The sequence below is a fragment of the Vipera ursinii genome (assembly GCF_947247035.1).
Source record: "Vipera ursinii genome assembly, chromosome: 1".
Lineage (NCBI taxonomy): Eukaryota > Metazoa > Chordata > Lepidosauria > Squamata > Viperidae > Vipera > Vipera ursinii.
In genome coordinates this window covers 162,427,583-162,444,994 of record NC_139512.1, presented here as the reverse complement: position 1 = coordinate 162,444,994, position 17,412 = coordinate 162,427,583, and the positions used below count along the sequence as shown (strand labels likewise).

The 17,412-nt window shown below is 38.3% G+C and overlaps 2 protein-coding genes across 3 annotated transcripts; one reads left to right on the top strand and one right to left on the bottom strand.

The window, feature by feature from the left end:
• The first annotated feature begins 1,128 nt into the window (after nt 1–1,128).
• On the top strand, nt 1,129–7,941 carry FKBP7 (FKBP prolyl isomerase 7). Its single transcript, XM_083349335.1, has 5 exons — nt 1,129–1,374; nt 2,698–2,849; nt 5,221–5,354; nt 6,840–7,607; nt 7,751–7,941. The coding sequence occupies exons 1-4, from the start codon at nt 1,154–1,156 to the stop codon at nt 6,999–7,001; spliced, it is 669 nt and encodes a 222-aa protein (XP_083205461.1). The 5' UTR covers nt 1,129–1,153; the 3' UTR covers nt 7,002–7,607; nt 7,751–7,941.
• Nucleotides 7,942–8,006: 65 nt separating this feature from the next.
• PJVK (pejvakin) lies at nt 8,007–15,849 on the bottom strand (the record flags this gene model as incomplete). Of its 2 annotated transcripts, XM_083349328.1 has the most annotated exons (6): nt 8,007–8,389; nt 9,887–9,982; nt 12,243–12,360; nt 13,448–13,589; nt 13,763–13,958; nt 15,630–15,849. In XM_083349328.1, the coding sequence occupies 6 exons, from the start codon at nt 15,847–15,849 to the stop codon at nt 8,091–8,093; spliced, it is 1,071 nt and encodes a 356-aa protein (XP_083205454.1). In that variant the 3' UTR covers nt 8,007–8,090. The 2 variants fall into 2 exon arrangements, with proteins under 2 accessions (XP_083205454.1, XP_083205455.1); XM_083349329.1 differs by lacking the exon at nt 9,887–9,982 and having other exon boundaries at nt 15,630–15,840.
• Nucleotides 15,850–17,412: the final 1,563 nt, after the last annotated feature.

Here is a 17,412-nt window from a genome sequence, read left to right as displayed (position 1 = left end):
TGGTCCTAGATGCAGGAAGAAGTCGCTTGGCCGAGGAAAACAGGCCCGCCTGGTTGCCGAACTCCGAAGAGTATCGTTGTCTTCCATTTCCCACTCCTCCTCGCCCCGCCCCCGGCAGGAACAAGGATGGGAGACTCTGTTATACATCGTGGACTCCAGGCTCCCACCTGTATACGTACCAAATGTAAAATCTAACCGCATTTGCTTCTTTGCTATCTAATTCGTCTTTCCCTGGAGCGGGGGGGGGGGGTAGGCAACCTGGGCTCTTTTATGACTCACGGACTTCAACTCCCAGAATTCCTGAGTCAGCATAGCTGACTCAGGAATTCTGGGAGTTGAAGTCCGTGAGTCATAAAAGAGCCCAGGTTGCCTTACCCCTGCCCTGGAGGAACATATCCAGTATCCCTACGGGACAAGTCTTGCTAGTTCCAGTTCTGGCTGGAGAGCATCGCTGGCCCGCAGGGCATCAATTTAGAAAGCATGCCCGCTCACCTAGTATAAAGGAAGCCGTTCCAAGAAAATATTGGGGTGGGGGGAGCCTAAGAGCCAACATTCCCCCAAAGTAGGATAGGTGCTTCCCTTTCGCAGCCTCGGAGGAAAAAAGAAAAAGAAATCGCACCCACGAGGCAGCAAGAGACTTCGACCCTGCTCGTCCTATCCGTGTCTAACAATCACCCTCCCTCGCTTTAAATAAAGGAGAAAACGCAGCAAGAAACGTAAAGCCAACGCTCTTTAAAAAAAAAAAAGTCCAACGACCGCACGCTTTCTCCAGCTGCAGGGGTAGGCAACCTCGGCTCTTTTATGACTCGCGGACTTCAACTCCCAGAATTCCTGAGTCAGCTACGCTGAGGGGAAAGGGAGAGGTTTCCAGGCTGACTCAGGAATTCTGGGAGTTGAAGTCCACGAGTCATAAAAGAGCCGAGGTTGCCTACCCCTGCTCTAGCCAAAGGGGAGAGGGAAAGGCGGGGGGGGGGAGGGAAGCAAAGACACAGGACCAAGGCTACGCCTTTTGCGCATCCCCGCCGGAACAGGGCCAAAGAGCAAAGCGGCCTTGCGTAGAGGGAGGAGCCGTGGCCACGCCCCTCTCGGCTCCCGTGACGTCGAACAATGCCACTGTAGTGCCACGCAGCCCGAGGTCCAAGAGCTTGCAGCTATGGCTCTGCTGCGCGCGGGATTCTGCTTTCTCCTGCAGGCATTTGCCCTCCTCCTTGTTCCGTCCTGTGGGCAGAAGGCGGAGGGTCCCCCTGCAGAAGATGTCCAGATAGAAATCTTGCACGTCCCCGAAGTCTGCCAGCCCAAGAGCAAAAAGGGCGATCTACTCAATGCCCATTACGACGGTTACGTAGGTAGTAATAAGACCAAGTTTTATTGCAGGTAAGTTTGTGGCGGCGGTGCGCTCTCTTTTGAACTCTCACCTCCCGTCAGCTCAGTTTAGAGAAAAGGCCGCTTTAGCTGATCATCTGGCGGTGTCACAGTTTGCTTACTCAACTTTTATAGATGTACTTTTTTTAAAAAAAATCCATTTAAAATATAAATATATATATTTAAATATAAATATATATTTAAATATATAAATGGAATTAAAATAAATAAATAAATTTATATCCCGCCCTTCTCCGAAGACTCAGGGCAGCTTACAAGCTTAGCAGCAGCCTTCATTCTATGTCAGGGGTCTTCAAACTTGGCCCTTTTATGACTTGTGGACTTCAACTCCCAGAATTCCTCAGCCAGCAAAGCTGGCTGAGGAATTCTGGGAGTTGAAGTCCACAAGTCATAAAAGGGCCAAGTTTGAAGACCCCTGTTCTATGTATATGCCTGCTTTTTAGGGCTTTCACACACCACACCCCCAAGCGGCATTATTACAAAGTCAGCTTAATTGCCCCCAACAATCTGGATCCTCATACTTGTACTGGAAGGTAGTTTTTAATAATATATAGTTCAGCTGCTTTCCAAGGGTTTATGCCCCAAGGATGCAGACGTTCTCAGCATACTTTGATGAAACCCTATATTGCCCTGTGTGCATATCCTGTGTCTCACCTAACCATCTCCCCTTAATGTAATTATGTTACCTATGAGAAACATTTGTAAAAAAAAAAGTTACAAGCCCCAGAGAGCATTAAAAACTCGATTGAGTTGTGTACTATGTATGCCAAAAGATTGTATTCAGATACAAATGTCCCTCCTACCAACTCTCTTAATTTAATGTGGTGATTCGGTGCTACATTGCTCAAATCCTGAAGGCAGGGATAGTTTGGTTTTCAACTAGCATCACTGGCAGATGCTTGCCCTTAATTACAAGAAGCATGAACAGGAAATATACTACTAGATAGCTCCGGAACAACTGTATTGTGCTTCTGATGCACTTTCAGCAGGCTGGTGAAGATACTGGTGGAGCCTTACTAAGGTATCTTATTGTCTGGACAACTCTTCATTTGCTTCATGTGACCTCAGTGCAACTGAGGATCTCTGCCATTAAGAGAGATTTAAGCTGGTTTTTAATAATTAAGGCCCTATCTGTAGTTATAGTCAGGCCAAGGTTACATGATGAAGTGTTTATAAATTCTAACAAAATTATGAGTATATAAGAGAAACGCGCCTGTTGCATTCTTTGGGTCCACATAGAAAAAATGCCATTGCTGATATTCTGCTAATATGTTGAACTAATTTCTTAAAGTGTATTGTTTCTTTTCTTTGCAGTCGCACACAAAAGGATGGCCATCCAAAATGGTTTGTCCTTGGTGTCGGCCAAGTCATTAAAGGCTTAGATATTGCAATGATGAATATGTGTCCTGGAGAGAAACGAAAAGTGATTATTCCTCCTTCACTTGCCTATGGAGAACAGGGCTACGGTAAAATATGGCTAAATATGAAAATCTCTTTTTTTATTGCATAATTTGGCATCCAGACTAAAGAGGATTGCTGAGATGCCAAAACATGTCACTTTTATGTACCAGTAACACAACTTTTCCTTTTTTTTTAATCAGCAATTTTTTTCTGTAAATGTTAGTTATCCATCAGCACTGACAGTGGCACTGAGAAATTGCGGCTTACTCTCAGGTTCTTTGCACGGTCATTTAACATTTTTATCTGTACATTATTTAATGTTATTGGCTGCAAGATGCAAAATAAAAAAAGCATGTGCAACAGAATGAGCCAAAGGACCTGACAGCCTAAACTACAGCAAGGAGAAAAAGGAAAGAAGAGAACTGTCCTTAAAGCACTTTTTCTTCTAAGTTAAATTTAATGAAATCAGATGGGAGAGCCCCCTAAGATTCAGACTCTCCTAAAGCCAGTAATAACTTGATTTCCATAGCCATGTTACTGCACTGTGATCCGTCAACAGATATTATAGAAGAACACATGAGCACTGTTGGAGACTAATGATGATTCTTTTTTCAGGCAGCAAATGAAGAATTTTTTTTATTTTCTCCCAACCTACAACCTGCCTGTTCTCTATCAGAGCATACTCCTGCATGCTGGGCAAAGATGACCTAGTTAAGAATGTCAAGAATGCATGTGGCTTTTTGCTCCTTTCCGGGGTATTCCTTTGGTATGTATTGCTCTTGGAATTGCTAGTGACTGGATTCTTTTATTAGGCTTTGCTACTAAATCTTGAAATGGAAGGGAGGGGAAATATAAGTAGTCTGTGTGGCTGCTGCATGTGATTTTAAAAATGACAAGATAATGATGATTGAAACCCACCCAGTTTTATGAAATTATCCTCCCAACCCCCTACCCTCAACTAATATATAGCAGGGTACATATGCATAACTCTCTAAATGTTTGATTCAATTACCTCAGATAGTTGTTGTTTTAGGAAATAATGGTGCTCTTTTTTCATAATTGGCCAACCTGACATATTGTGGGTAACATTCAAGTTTGTACAGTACTCAATGGGCAGCAGTGACAGACCTAGATGGCACTCACAATTTAAGCAAGATTTGACTATTTCTAAATCCACATGAAAATTTTGCCAGTCCACATTGGGTTAGGACGCTGAGCTTGTCAATCAGAAGGTCGGCAGTTTGGTGGGTCGAATCCCGAGTGCCGCATAGCAGAGTGAGCGCCTGTTACTCGTCCCAGCTTCTGCCAACCTAGCAGTTCGAAAGCATGTAAAAATGCAAGTAGAAAAATAGGGACCACTACGGTGGGAAGGGAACAGCGTTCCGTGCGCCTTTGGCATCTAGTCATGCCGGCCACATGACCACGGAGACGTCCTCGGACAAGCGCTGGCTCTTCGGCTTTGAAATGGAGATGAGCACCGGTCCCTAGAGTCGGAAACGACTAGCACACATGTGCAGGGGAACCTTTACCTTTACCTGCCTGTTTATTCACAGTGAATTCTTCATATGATTTTTTTTATTTCAAAATTGTTTGTGATGAAGAAAATACTTTAATTTTTAGTTTTCAGAGCTACATATGGATGTTCCAGAATAAATTCTTGGATCAAGGAATGACAAATCTAATCCCTGTGACCCACCTCTTACTCACTTGTATAAGCAACTACTGCTACATTTCAGGCAAAAGTCTTTCCTAGCCCTAGAAAAGGAGCCAAGTCATTTTGAATGTAGTCACTTTGTATACGTTCCCCTATGAAGAAGAGACTAGCTCCTTCCTCTACTGACTAAATGCACGTGCATGGCTTGTGAATCACTTTTCCAGACTAATTCTGGAAACTCCTTCAATAATAGCACCTTTCTCCAGTGTTCAGTGTTGTTATTTCTGAAAACCTGCTAAATCTTATATATCCCATTTTGACGTCCATTTTCCTTTTCTGAGGTCCTTTTGTCTTTCTTGAAGTGTTAAATGTTTTCTTGCTGAAGACTCCCTTATTCCTAAAAATCCACATACTAATAAGAACAGAAGGATGAAGTTAGTTTCTGATCTGCCAGTGCTATGTGACGCTGACACAGAACTCATGTCATAGGCAACGCAGTGAGAGCACCAACCAAGCACCCGATCCTACCATTTACTATCCTCCATTGGCACAGCAAAAGACTTCAGGATGAAGAGTGCACTGGGCACTGTTCATTTACATTGTGTCTTTGATGGCGGAAGATTTACTCCAACCAAGTGGTTCCACAAAGTACTTCCCTTGATGTAAAATCCATCATTACCACATTGCTGAAGAGCGCTGTTGACATATAGTGAGTGGTCTGTGGTTAAAATGATGAGAAATCAGAATGTGCATTTCCTATAACTTTCCTGTTACGTTCTTAGAACCAGCAAAGATTCCACCCAATGCAACACTGATCTTCGAAATTGAGCTGTATGCAGTAACTAAAGGACCACGGAGTGTTGAAACATTTTCCCAAATAGATCTGGATAGTGACAAAAAGCTTTCAAAGGAAGAGGTATGAATAATAATATTCTAAGTCACTTCATTAAAGCATTTTATTTTTTTTACAGAATTTATGAAGTACTGTGGAATAAACGTATGAACTGCTTTTAATTTTTTTTTTGTTCTTGGAAAGGGATGGCTGGATCATCACTAGTTCAATTAGTTTATTCACTTTTGATGTCTGTTCTAATAGATAGAGTAGAAAATGCTAATTCTCATCAGTCCTCCAGGGTTGCTTGAATTTAGTGTGGCTTTAAAGCTGGGTGGACAAGTTGTTAATATGGATACCTTTTCCCAACTTTATGATGACTAGTGTTGATCAAATTCAGAATTCAACAATTTCCGGAGGGTCGCATGTTGTCCATCCCTGTTTTAAACCCCCTATGTGGGACTCGGGTTCATCTTCAAGACTTTATGACATTAGCCATGACTATACAGGTAGTCTCCAATTTATGACTGGTCGCTTAATGACCATCCAAAATTTGGCAGGAATGGGTACTTTATGATCCATAAATTACTCCTGACTATCATAAAAAGTCCCACCCTCCCTCCCATAATCACGAACAAATTTCAGCTCACCTTTACAACGGTTTGCAGAATCCCATAATCTCCTGACTGCAATTTGCTACATGTTTTGCAGATTTTCAGTCAAATACACCCATTCAGAAAAATGGGTTTGCACTTAAAACTGCAGCATTTTCTTAATGACCATGGATTCACTTAATGATCTCTACAAACTGTTGTAAAATCGGGTCTGGTTATATGGATGTCTCAGCTTATGACCATAATGACTTATTCAGTCCCAATTGCAGTAATAAGTCAAGGACTATCTATATTGTTGCATTTATAGTAGAAAACAAGCAATTCTCTTTCTGTGCCTGTCTTGCTCAACTTTGCCAAAAAACACAACCAGACCATTCATTGAAACCTTCTCTCAGATAATTTACCTGAGACTCTTTTTGCTTTCCTAGTAGAAGATTCTACTTTACTTCCTCTTTTAACAGTGACATTTATTGGATTTATCCCTCATGCAAAACAAGCATTTTGAAAAAAATCATCTTCCTTGATTGTAAGATGCTGGTGGTTTGTACTAACGATGGCTGCCAGCAAAATGGATCCCTCTGGAAGAACAGATTGGACCAGAATCTGTTTGATTCAACCCCCATGCTCTAGCTCTGCTATGTTTCTTAAAAAATATTTTCCAGAAGATTAAAGTGTGAAGTCAGGAAGTAAAAATTTTGCTTTGTGAGTTAGAGTGTATTTTGCGGCTAGAGGGAAACTTCACATATTTTAGAATATTATAATGCTTGTCTTCTTTTTATATAGTATTTTGATTTTCAGTAGTTGATAGTGTATTGGGGTTCATAAGATTTATTTATATGCTGCCCATCTTGCTATTTAAAGCAAGTCTGGGTGGCTTAGAATACAATAAAAATATAAAAATTATAAATATAAGAGCAAGTTGAAATTACAGTATTATTGTTTTTAATTCATTTAGATGGAGCATTATTTGAAGGAAGAATTTGAAAGAGATGGCAAAAAACGGGATTCTTCTTTTAAAGACAGTGTTTTGGTAGATATATTTAAAAGGAATGACCATGATGGTGATGGCTTCATATCTGCCAAAGAATACAATGTCTACCAGCATGATGAACTATAAAAACATACTATTCAAATGTCTACTTGTTGCTTTATGGACTTTGGGGATCTTGCAGTTTTCATGGGCCATGGAGCATCCACAAGGAGTTCTGCAGCCATCACAACTGGATGACTTGGCTATACTCACTCCTCTTCCTAAATAAGTCTTTGTAGATGTATCCAAAGAAATTTAAAGCTCTGGCTTGGATTTGATGAATCAAATACACATTGTGCACAAAGGTATAATGAAGCAGCTCCATTGGTTTCACTGGGATTTATCCTTTAGATTTGTAACCACATTTTAAAGTCTTTTTAGTGTTACATACAAGTTTATGTACATTCACTGTGGTAATTTTTGTATTGAGATTAAAATTTGTTACAGTTACGGTTCTATAAAGTGCAGCAAAAATAAAATCTGAAAATAAGGTACAATTGGTTTGCTTCCTAAACTAAAAAGGACACTCATAAAGTATGCAAGAATTTCTAGGATCCAAACCTTTGGAGCTAACATTCCTCAATGGCAAATATTTCCAAATCTATGCATTTGCTGCGACATTTTTAGATTTAAAAAAATTATTTGAAGATTTTAATTCAAAAGTGTACATATCTTGCACTATGTAGACCAGGGGTCTTCAAACTTGGCCCTTTTATGACTTGTGGACTTCAACTCCCAGAATTCCTCAGCCAGGCATGCTGGCTGAGGAATTCTGGGAGCTGAAGTCCACAAGTCATAAAAGGGCCAAGTTTGAAGACCCCTGATGTAGACCAAAGGAAATCCAAGAAAACAAATTTTGGAAAGCAAAATTCTCTTATTAAATTATTCTAAATTGATAATTTATTTTTATAACTAGAAAACTTACTTTTAAAAACAGATGCAAGTAAGAAACTTTTTGGTTCTGTCTTTTACATGTTTGCAGTCAAAATTCACAGAGCTTGATGGCACAATCAAACCTTGTTCGGATTCAGAATTGGATCCAGAATAAGTTAGTTGCATTTAAATTCCACTGAAATCAAGATGAAAAGATAGCTGTGAGTTAGCTAGTTCCATTGGTTTTACAGGGAACAAAGTACAATTAACTTTGGAGCCAGCCCTTAAACATTTATCAGAAATCTACTTCATTCTTTTATGCCAGAGATCAAAACAAGGGACAGCATGAAGCCGCACAAATTTTTGTCCATTAAAAGAACATTCAAGGCAACCATAAACTGTTTCCCTTTTAGAATTCCCCATACCACATAAAGAACAACGACCTTTAGGAATGTTGTTATTAAGCAAATTCACTCGTGCATGGGCTCCTTCTTGAAAATAGTTTGTTGAAATGTCAGTCATGCTTGCTGTTTTTTCATAATCTGCAAAAAGGTCATCTAAATAATTATCTGAGTGGACAATGATATCCATCACCCTTTTGTCTGTAAGAAAGCAGACATAAAGAAGAAAGATTCTTAAATTCAAGTGGCACATTATATGGGTTACACAGTAAAATAGCTGCAAAATACACTTCAATTTAGAAACTGCATTTATTGTGTAATAATAATAATAATTTAATTTCTATACTGCCCTTCTCCCAAAGGACTCAGGGCGATGTACAGGGCGATAAATACAATAAAAATACAGTATACAAAAGTTAAGATAAAATTAAATATTAAAGCCCAATTACAATAACAATTAATTAAAATTAATGTTAAAATACCCCAAACCCATCAGACCAGGCCGGCTTGTTCAAATAAATAAGTTTTTAGATCACGGTGGAAGGAGCGAAGGTCAGGAGCCATCCGGAGCTCAACCAGTAAACATTTTTATTTATTATTTATTAAATTTTTATACCGCCCTTCTCCCGAAGGACTCAGGGCGGTGTACAGGGCAATAAATATCAGAATATAAATACAAAAGTTAAAAGAAGTTAAAAAGAATTAAATAATCATGCCCGATATAATACAATAATTAAAACTATGTTAAAATTAGATCCAACCCTAAACCCATCAAACCAGGCCAGTTCCAAAGGTCTGGCGCGCCCACAGAGAACACCCTCCCCCTGGGGGTCGCCAGCCGACACTGACCGACGGCACCCTGAGGAGGCCCTCTCTGTGGGAGCGCAATGGACGAAGGGAAGTTGATGCCGGCAGCAGGTGCTCTGCCATAGATAGTATTATTCCACGCTCGCTATTAATAGAATAATTTTAGCTGCTTAATAGGATGCTATTATGACATCTCTCAAACGTAATCAGTGGTTTTTACTTTTTTTCTATCTCATGGACATATGCATGGGAACAAAAATATGTGTCACTTAAACATTAATTTTAGTTACTAAAAATTCTTTGAATATGTGTATCAAGATAGTCTGAAGGAGGGTTCATTCTGTTCTATGAATACTTAAGATAAACTGATTCCTCCACAGTAACAAATTAAACTTGCTACCCGTTTACAGAATGGAAAATGTTAAGAGCAGAGTTATATCATATCGAACCTTCACATTTTCAAAGCAGCTAACAACACTCCGAGCAATATTTTAATTGTGGGTTTTTATACATTTTATCCTTCCTCATTAGGTCAGGGATCAAGTATAAGTAAAATTTCTTCAATGATTATATTCTCTTAATCTAGATCAGAGAACTGACTGCAGGAATTTGGGAATATCTGGATTTTGACTTTGAATACCATAATATAGCTATAACATTTTATTGCTTAACCTTGAAAGGTGACTCCCTAATCTAGAATTTTATATGAAGTAAATTCAATTGTGTTAATTAAAATATATGCAATATGCTTATTTTGAAATCAATCAATTTTAATTGGTCCCATAACAGTCTTCCTGTTATTGTTCTGATTTAAAAAATTACTGCTATTAAAGGCTGATAATAACATCTTTAAATTAATTAAGAAATATAAATAAATATTAAATATCATACTTTGATGAAACAAATTTTTCCTTAATTTGGTTAGTGAAAATGATCTTGATGGTTCTTTTTCGAATCCTCCTTTTGCTTCTGGAGCAACACAAAGTTCTGAGAGAAAAAATATTTGAAATAGTGTTACTAAAATGCAGCAAAAAATTAATGAGAATAACGACATTTCATTCGTTTCATAACCAAGGTAAAAGTATTGAATTATTAGGAAATGATACAATATCTACAGTGTAGGAAGGGTGATTCAGCAATGGACATTTGGACTTGGGAGCAGATTTTTTTGCTAGATCAGTTACCCCAAATGGTTTTCTAATGATTTATGTAAATGAAGTTGATAAATCTACATGATAATGAATAAAGACCTTTGAATACAGCGCAGATATCATTGTGTACCCCATTCTCTCTTTTGGCCCGTTTTGATCTTTTCATTCTAAATCGGTGTTTCTCAACAATGGCTGCTTGAATATGTGTGAACTTCAATTCCCAGAATTCTTCAGCCAGCATACTGGCTGAGAAATCCTATGAGGCAAAGTCCACACATCTTCAAGCTACCAATGTGGAAAATAATGTTCTAAAGCAATGCAACAGTTCTCCGCATGGATGCCAGACAAAGCTGCTGGTGTGAAAAACATGTACTGACGATAAAATAATGGCAATCATTTTTTTTAATTTTAGGTAGCTTCAAATCAAGAGAGAAATGGGGACAGTACAATTGATTACAGCACGCAGATCTCTCCCCCCGCCCCCCCAATATACAGGAAATTGTTTTGCTGCCTGACAGCATGCGTTTGTTTTTTTTCCTTTTAGACTGCTCAGTACTTGAATTTGTCTTAAGTAGCATACAAGGAAAATAAAAACATATCTTTTTAGCCCTCTAATACTCTGCTAAAAACAATAGATGAAGCCAGGAGAAAACCTGACACAAGAGTCAAAAACAATGTAGAGAACTGAATGTATGCAAAAGAAAATTATTTAAAAAATCTTTTAAGCATCAGATTTTACAGGTATCTCAACTTGAACATTCATGCTTGCTAACATGATTTCCTACTGCTACCTGCCAACAGTAACTAAAAAGTGGCTGCAACGTAATCTCCCTTGTTCATTCCACCCAAACATATCTGCTTTTTGGTGTGGCTTGTGAAGGGAGCAGAATATGCAGAAGGAACAACAAATCCATCCCTCATTGCTAATACGTGGCAGTAACTGGAGACGTGTGATGTTTTTCAGACAGACTACAGATTCATAGTGCAACCATCAATCTGATATATTGCATCAGAGCACTACTTAATCCTCCATTAGTTAATAACCGTTAAATAACTATTGAACTAGGCTGCAACAGATAAGCAGCAAACATGGAGTTTTCATATGAATATTACATGGATGTGTTGCTCAACCTGGACTCAAACTATTCAGAACAGTAGCACTTCTTTTAGGTTAATCACCTTAATTTGTACGTTGTTTTATTTTTTATCAGTTTAACTGGCTGTAAGCTGTCTAGAAGGGACACGGTGGCTCAGTGGGTTAGGATGCTGAGCTTGTCGATCACAAGGTCGGCAGTTTGGTGGGTCGAATCCCGAGTGCCGCGTAACAGAGTGAGCGCCTGTTACTCGTCCCAGCTTCTGCCAACCTAGCAGTTCGAAAGCACGTAAAAATGCAAGTAGAAAAATAGGGACCACTACGGTGGGAAGGTAACAGCGTTCCGTGCGCCTTTGGCGTCTAGTCATGCCGGCCACATGACCACGGAGACGTCCTTGGACAAGCGCTGGCTCTTCAGCTTTGAAACAGAGATGAACACCGGCCCCTAGAGTTGGAAACGACTAGCATGCATGTGCGGGAGAACCTTTACCTTTACCTTTTTAAGCTGTCTAGCCCAGGCAAGTCTTATTACTGGACAGTATTACAGTCTCTTATCGTGCTTCTAATAAAATGAAGCTTGCATTGTTACTAGCTCTCCTCTCTTTTGCAATTCATTCTCTATTGCTGTTTCCCAAGCAGCTTTCTTGCTATGCCAAACTCCAGTTCAACTGAAAAAATATACAGAAGAGGAAGAACAAGCAATGATAAGATGAAGAGAAGGCAGAGAAGGATTTACTTTCCCTCACCTATGTAGCCTTTTTATATAAGTCACTTCCTTATTTCATAAAAATGAGAAACGTAGTTGGCTCCTACTAAACTGAAACTATCGATAAATGCTTCTGCATGTCATATTGTAGTTATGGCACTATGCAAAATAAGATTATCAGGTTGTGTCTTATGTTTACATTGTGAAATGAAGCATGAGTGTATTCAGGTTTAGGCTCTGAAAAAGAATAACCTGAATCATACTATCAATCAAGACTGCAGCCCAAATATTACTTACCAAAATCACCATCCAGGTGAATATAAAGCTCAAATATGCTAAATGCAATTGTTGTATGTGCCGGAAAGACAATTGCTTTGTCATATCCTTTGTAATTATGTTCATCAATAATATGAAACTAATTGGAAAAGAAACATGCATACTGCATTAATATTTCTCTAAAAATGATAGTATCTGAATAATATATTGCAATGTAAGTTCTAGAAAGTAAAGGATATTTTCCAGTAAAACTCTTTTTCAAGGGAAATAGAATCATCCTTGTCATCAAATTCAAATGAACCAAAGACAAATGACAAATAATCCAATGAATAAAGCATGATTAAAATGTCTGAAGTACAAATCAGATAAATCTGATCAGATTGAACCTTAGGAATCCCTGGGTTCAATTTCAGTTGCAAATTTGTGTCACATTCATTGGTACAACTCAAAGAAGCACTTGCTTAAGGAACGGTTCAGAAAGAGAAGTGACAAAGACTGTTCTTGTAGGCAAGAGAATCCCATGCATGCATCAAACCTCCTTCTTCAAAACATATAAATGAATTGGAATGATACATTTAACTGGATAAATTTGCATTGATTTCAGTCTGCACATCTTTGACCTATGTGGAAACTTAACAGGCAAGCAAGACATTTTTTGTGTATATAGTGGGGAACTATGGCCCCTTTATGATTTGTGGACTTCAACTCCCAGAATTCCTGAACCATCACAGCTGACTCAGGAATTCTTGGAGTTGAAGTACACAAGTCATAAAAGGGCCATAATTCCCCACCCCTGATATAGACTGACTAGATCAACTATACATTTTTGGGTGAAAATCAGTTTCAGCGTTCCTTATTTCTACTACAAGAACAATTAAATTAGAGTTAATTTGGCTGTTTTTTTCTGTAAATCTTATTTAAATGATTATTAAAATGTATAGAAGATTACTTTGTAATAAATCAGTATGGAATGATGCATATTTAAAGCAGGGATGCCTTTTGGGTATGTCAAAAAAAGTGAAGACGCTAGGCCCAACCATGTGATCAAGGCTCTCCCCATTTTTCACTTGCCTGCTGTGCAATATATTTTAAAAATGGGTGGGCCTTAAATCACATGACTGGGATCACCATCTTGATTATTTTTATTCTCCTTATGGATGCCTATTTAAAGCCAGAGATAAAGTATTCAATACGCACAAGCGATTTTGATATGTGTGCTCACTTACTCTCATTGTGTCACCTCTCATACCAGCATGAACAGAGAGAGAACACTGTCGAGTTGTTCGAATACTCTCCATTACCATACAGAGAACCGTTCTTCTACTTTCTCGTGACTGACGAACAAGGCAGTGTTCAAAATCCACTTTTCTAAAATAACAAAGAAATAGTTCTCAGAGTCCTCCATTATTCCTTTCATGATACAGTATCTGAAGTCTCACATTGGATTTGGGTAATATTCGTAGTACTCAAAACTCATACATAGGGTGTAGGTATAAAGTAAGCAAAAACCAGCAAGGCAATAACAACAAAAAAATACCAACCTATTAGTTAGCTCTCTGAGCAATGTTGGCACCTCAACCTCATGCTTAGTTACAATACCGAAAGAAGCCTTCACTGCAAGGGAATCCGACCCACCAATACTGAGTCCAGAAGAGTTCATGATGTGATTTCCTTGCTTGCCATTAAGGGCTACATCAGATTTGTCTTCATAATTTAGTAATTGATAGGATGAAATACCTAAGGAAAAAGATGGTTTATCGGGGTCTTTAAAAAAATCATATTCATCTATATTAAGAGATGACATAGTGAACATATAAAACCAATCTTGGAATCTTCAGATGAACTCCAGATTATATTATCCTAGAAAGGGTTTTCTTTTTTTTCTTTTTCTGAGGTAGAGAAAATGTCACACACACACACACACAAACATGAACACACACACACACACACACACACACACACACTGAAGGTATCAATATGTTTATCTCATTCCTTTTCAGAGCATATGATTTGCAATGGTGCAAAATATTATGTCATTTCTTATGACACTGAAGGTTTTTCATTGTTATCAGCCCAAATTGCAAGCAACAACATTCCTTCTCTATAGAATCAAAAAAGATTTCATGATGTGGTAAGTTAAAATGTTTGTACATAACACACGGAATAGGTACAGCCATAAAAGATTTTGGATTCCATCCAGACTCAGCTCAGATACACTTCCTGTTTGCTTTAATTGCAGTGGCATCGAGCCGTAATTAATTTTGGGTGGGCCCTATGGATTACTAAACACTCTCTACAAAATTGTGAGTTATGTGTGGTCTGTGGTTTATCTTAGGTTTTCTCTGTATTTTAGGCTTGGGCTAAACTACCTAGAGCAGGGGTAGGCAACCTCGGCTCTTTTATGACTCATGGACTTCAACTCCCAGAATTCCTGAGTCAGCATAGCTGACTCAGGAATTCTGGGAGTTGAAGTCCATGAGTCATAAAAGAGCCGAGGTTGCCTACCCGTGACCTAGAGGAATACCTTGTGAACCCCCTTCCAAATCCAGTGCCTGAAAGGTCACAGGCCAGATGTCTGATCATGCGAATACATACGCTGCTGACACTACTGTTGGAACAGTTATGGGAAGGCCTTGAAGTAGCCATCCTGAGCCTTTGAGAAGATATGACCCTTTAACATTGTGCATCCTTGGACTCTGTGCTTTCTTCACATAGCTGTGCTCTGAATAGCTTTACAAGGACCTTCTGCTTCTATAATAAATGTTATCAGCAGGATGTTGCTGTAGGAGACCGTGAAGTGTACTCTCTTCTAATAGTTTCCTTCTTTACAAACATATGAAAAATGCATTTCTGGCAAACTAAAAGCGTTTCCCTATCATTTACTTTAAGACCAAATTAAAACTTTGAAAAGCTAAGTAGCTAACATAAAAGGAAGAACAGGGTAACAGCACTGTAATACGGCCAAATTAAGTTATGTAAGAAAAGAAATGTCACATTTCATTGGAGTTATAATAAAATGTACGAACTTGTACGAATTAAATACTAATGGTGCAGTATTAAGGATATCTGTTACAAAGTAAATCCTATCAAATTCAGTTAGGCTTATGTCTAAACAAATATACTAAAGTTCACACTGCAATCAGGTATTACATATTTATCCTATTACAGAGAACAGTTCACACAAATAAAATGAGTAAATGTTTTAATAACAAAAAGCTTTCCAATCCTGTAATGAATGCACTAGCAAAAAAACGTTTTAAAATAGATTCTTAATATTTGAATTCTTTTTTTCCCCTTAACAACAGCTTTGCCTCCCCCCCATGCTGTTTTGCTTTCTATTTTGTTATCGTTGTTGTTGAGCAAATTATGTATAGTTTTATAAGCTTTGAAGGGCTTTGCAGGACTTACCTGCAGAAATTTCTTTCTCTCCTTGAAGAATGTCTTTTAGGCTGAATGGGGTTGACATAAATTTTGAACTTTTAGAAAGAAAGCAGTTTTTCTTTTTGGTAACAAGACTGAGAGGTTGATATTTATCAGCTTCACTGAGGCTACGGACAGGAATTAATCGGCCTCCATCACCAACCTGCTTAACAAAACTTTTTGTAGCAGCAGCAAACATATTATACATCCACAACTCTTGTCAGATTCTTGTAATTTCCAAAGCATAGAGCCATATTAAAAAGTTGGTCAATACAGGGGGAAAAACTCTACGTTGCCCTAAAGTTGATTATATCTAACTGAAAGGGAAACATTGACATTGTTCTAATCATCCTTTTCCTCTGTATATTCAAGAACTCCTTTTCATTGTCCAGGTAGAGTCAAAATAATTAATAATAAATTAACAAAGTAAACTGATAGGACACAGTTAGAACGATACCTTGCTGTAATACCATTCTAGCTTCTACATCACTTTCACACAACATAAAAAACTGCTATTTTTAACTGCATTTAATTTTTAAATGATATATGTTACTATACTATGGGATTTCCCCCCTCTAATCTCTGTGTTCTTTTCTGCTATGAATCTAATTCAACCCAAATTTATTTTGGTAGGAATTTTCAGTTAATGTGCATAGTTTTGAGATCCCTAAATATCACAGTTCAACTGAGTTGTCTCATTTCTAGAATTTTTATTGAACTCCAGACATTTTTTGTCTGTATCCCACTCAGGTTTTACCATCCTTTCGTCAATCTTTCTTTCAGATTTAAATATAAGAGACACAAAAAAATGACCAGGTAACAAAATTATATCTTACTTTATTTTTCCGTGTTAAAAAGTAGACTTTTTATATCCACTACTGTGGATGGATGGATGGACAAACAAACTTTAAAATTACTTTTAAAGCTACTAATTTCCTTTTGCTCCATTTCAGGTAGTTAGTTATATTCATATTTTTTGACACAAGACCCAAACCACATTTATGATATTAATGATGAACCATATTGTAATATATTGTAAACCACTATTTAGGCTAAAACGCAGTGTTATACAGGTAGTTCTTGACTTAGAACCATAACTGAGTGCAAAGTTTCTGTTGCTAAGCGAGTCAGTTAAGTGAACTTTGCCCATTTTACAACTTTTCTTGCCATAGTTGTTAAGCGAATCACTGGAGTTATTATGTTAGCAACACAGTTGCTAAGTGAATCTGGCTTCCCCATTGACTTTGCTTGTCAGAAGGTCGCAAAAAGGGGTCGCATGACCCAAAACACCGCAACTGTCATAAATATGACTCAATGGTCAAGTGTCTGAATTTTAATCACGTGACCACAGGGAGGTGCTGCAACAGTTGTTAAGTGTGAAAATCATTCATAAGTCACTTTTTTCAACTTCATTGTAACTGGTCACTAAATTGTTTTAAGTCAAGGACTACCTGTACTAAGTAAGACTAGTTTTCTAATAAGTTACTCTCATCCTCAGCATAACCTATAGCACAGAGGTGTTATAAAGGCTTTCTCCAGTATATCTGGAGTTAAGTATGGCTATGGTCTTCCCAGTTGCAATGTATGGCAGTGAAAGTTGGACCTTAAGAAAGGCTGAGCGCCAAAGAATTGAGGCCTTTGAGCTATGGTGCTGGAGAAGACTCCTGCGAGTCCCTTGGACTGCAAGGCGATCAAACCGGTCAGTCCTAGAGGAGATCAACCCTGACTGCACTTTAGAAGACCAGATCCTGAAGCTAAAACTCAAATACTT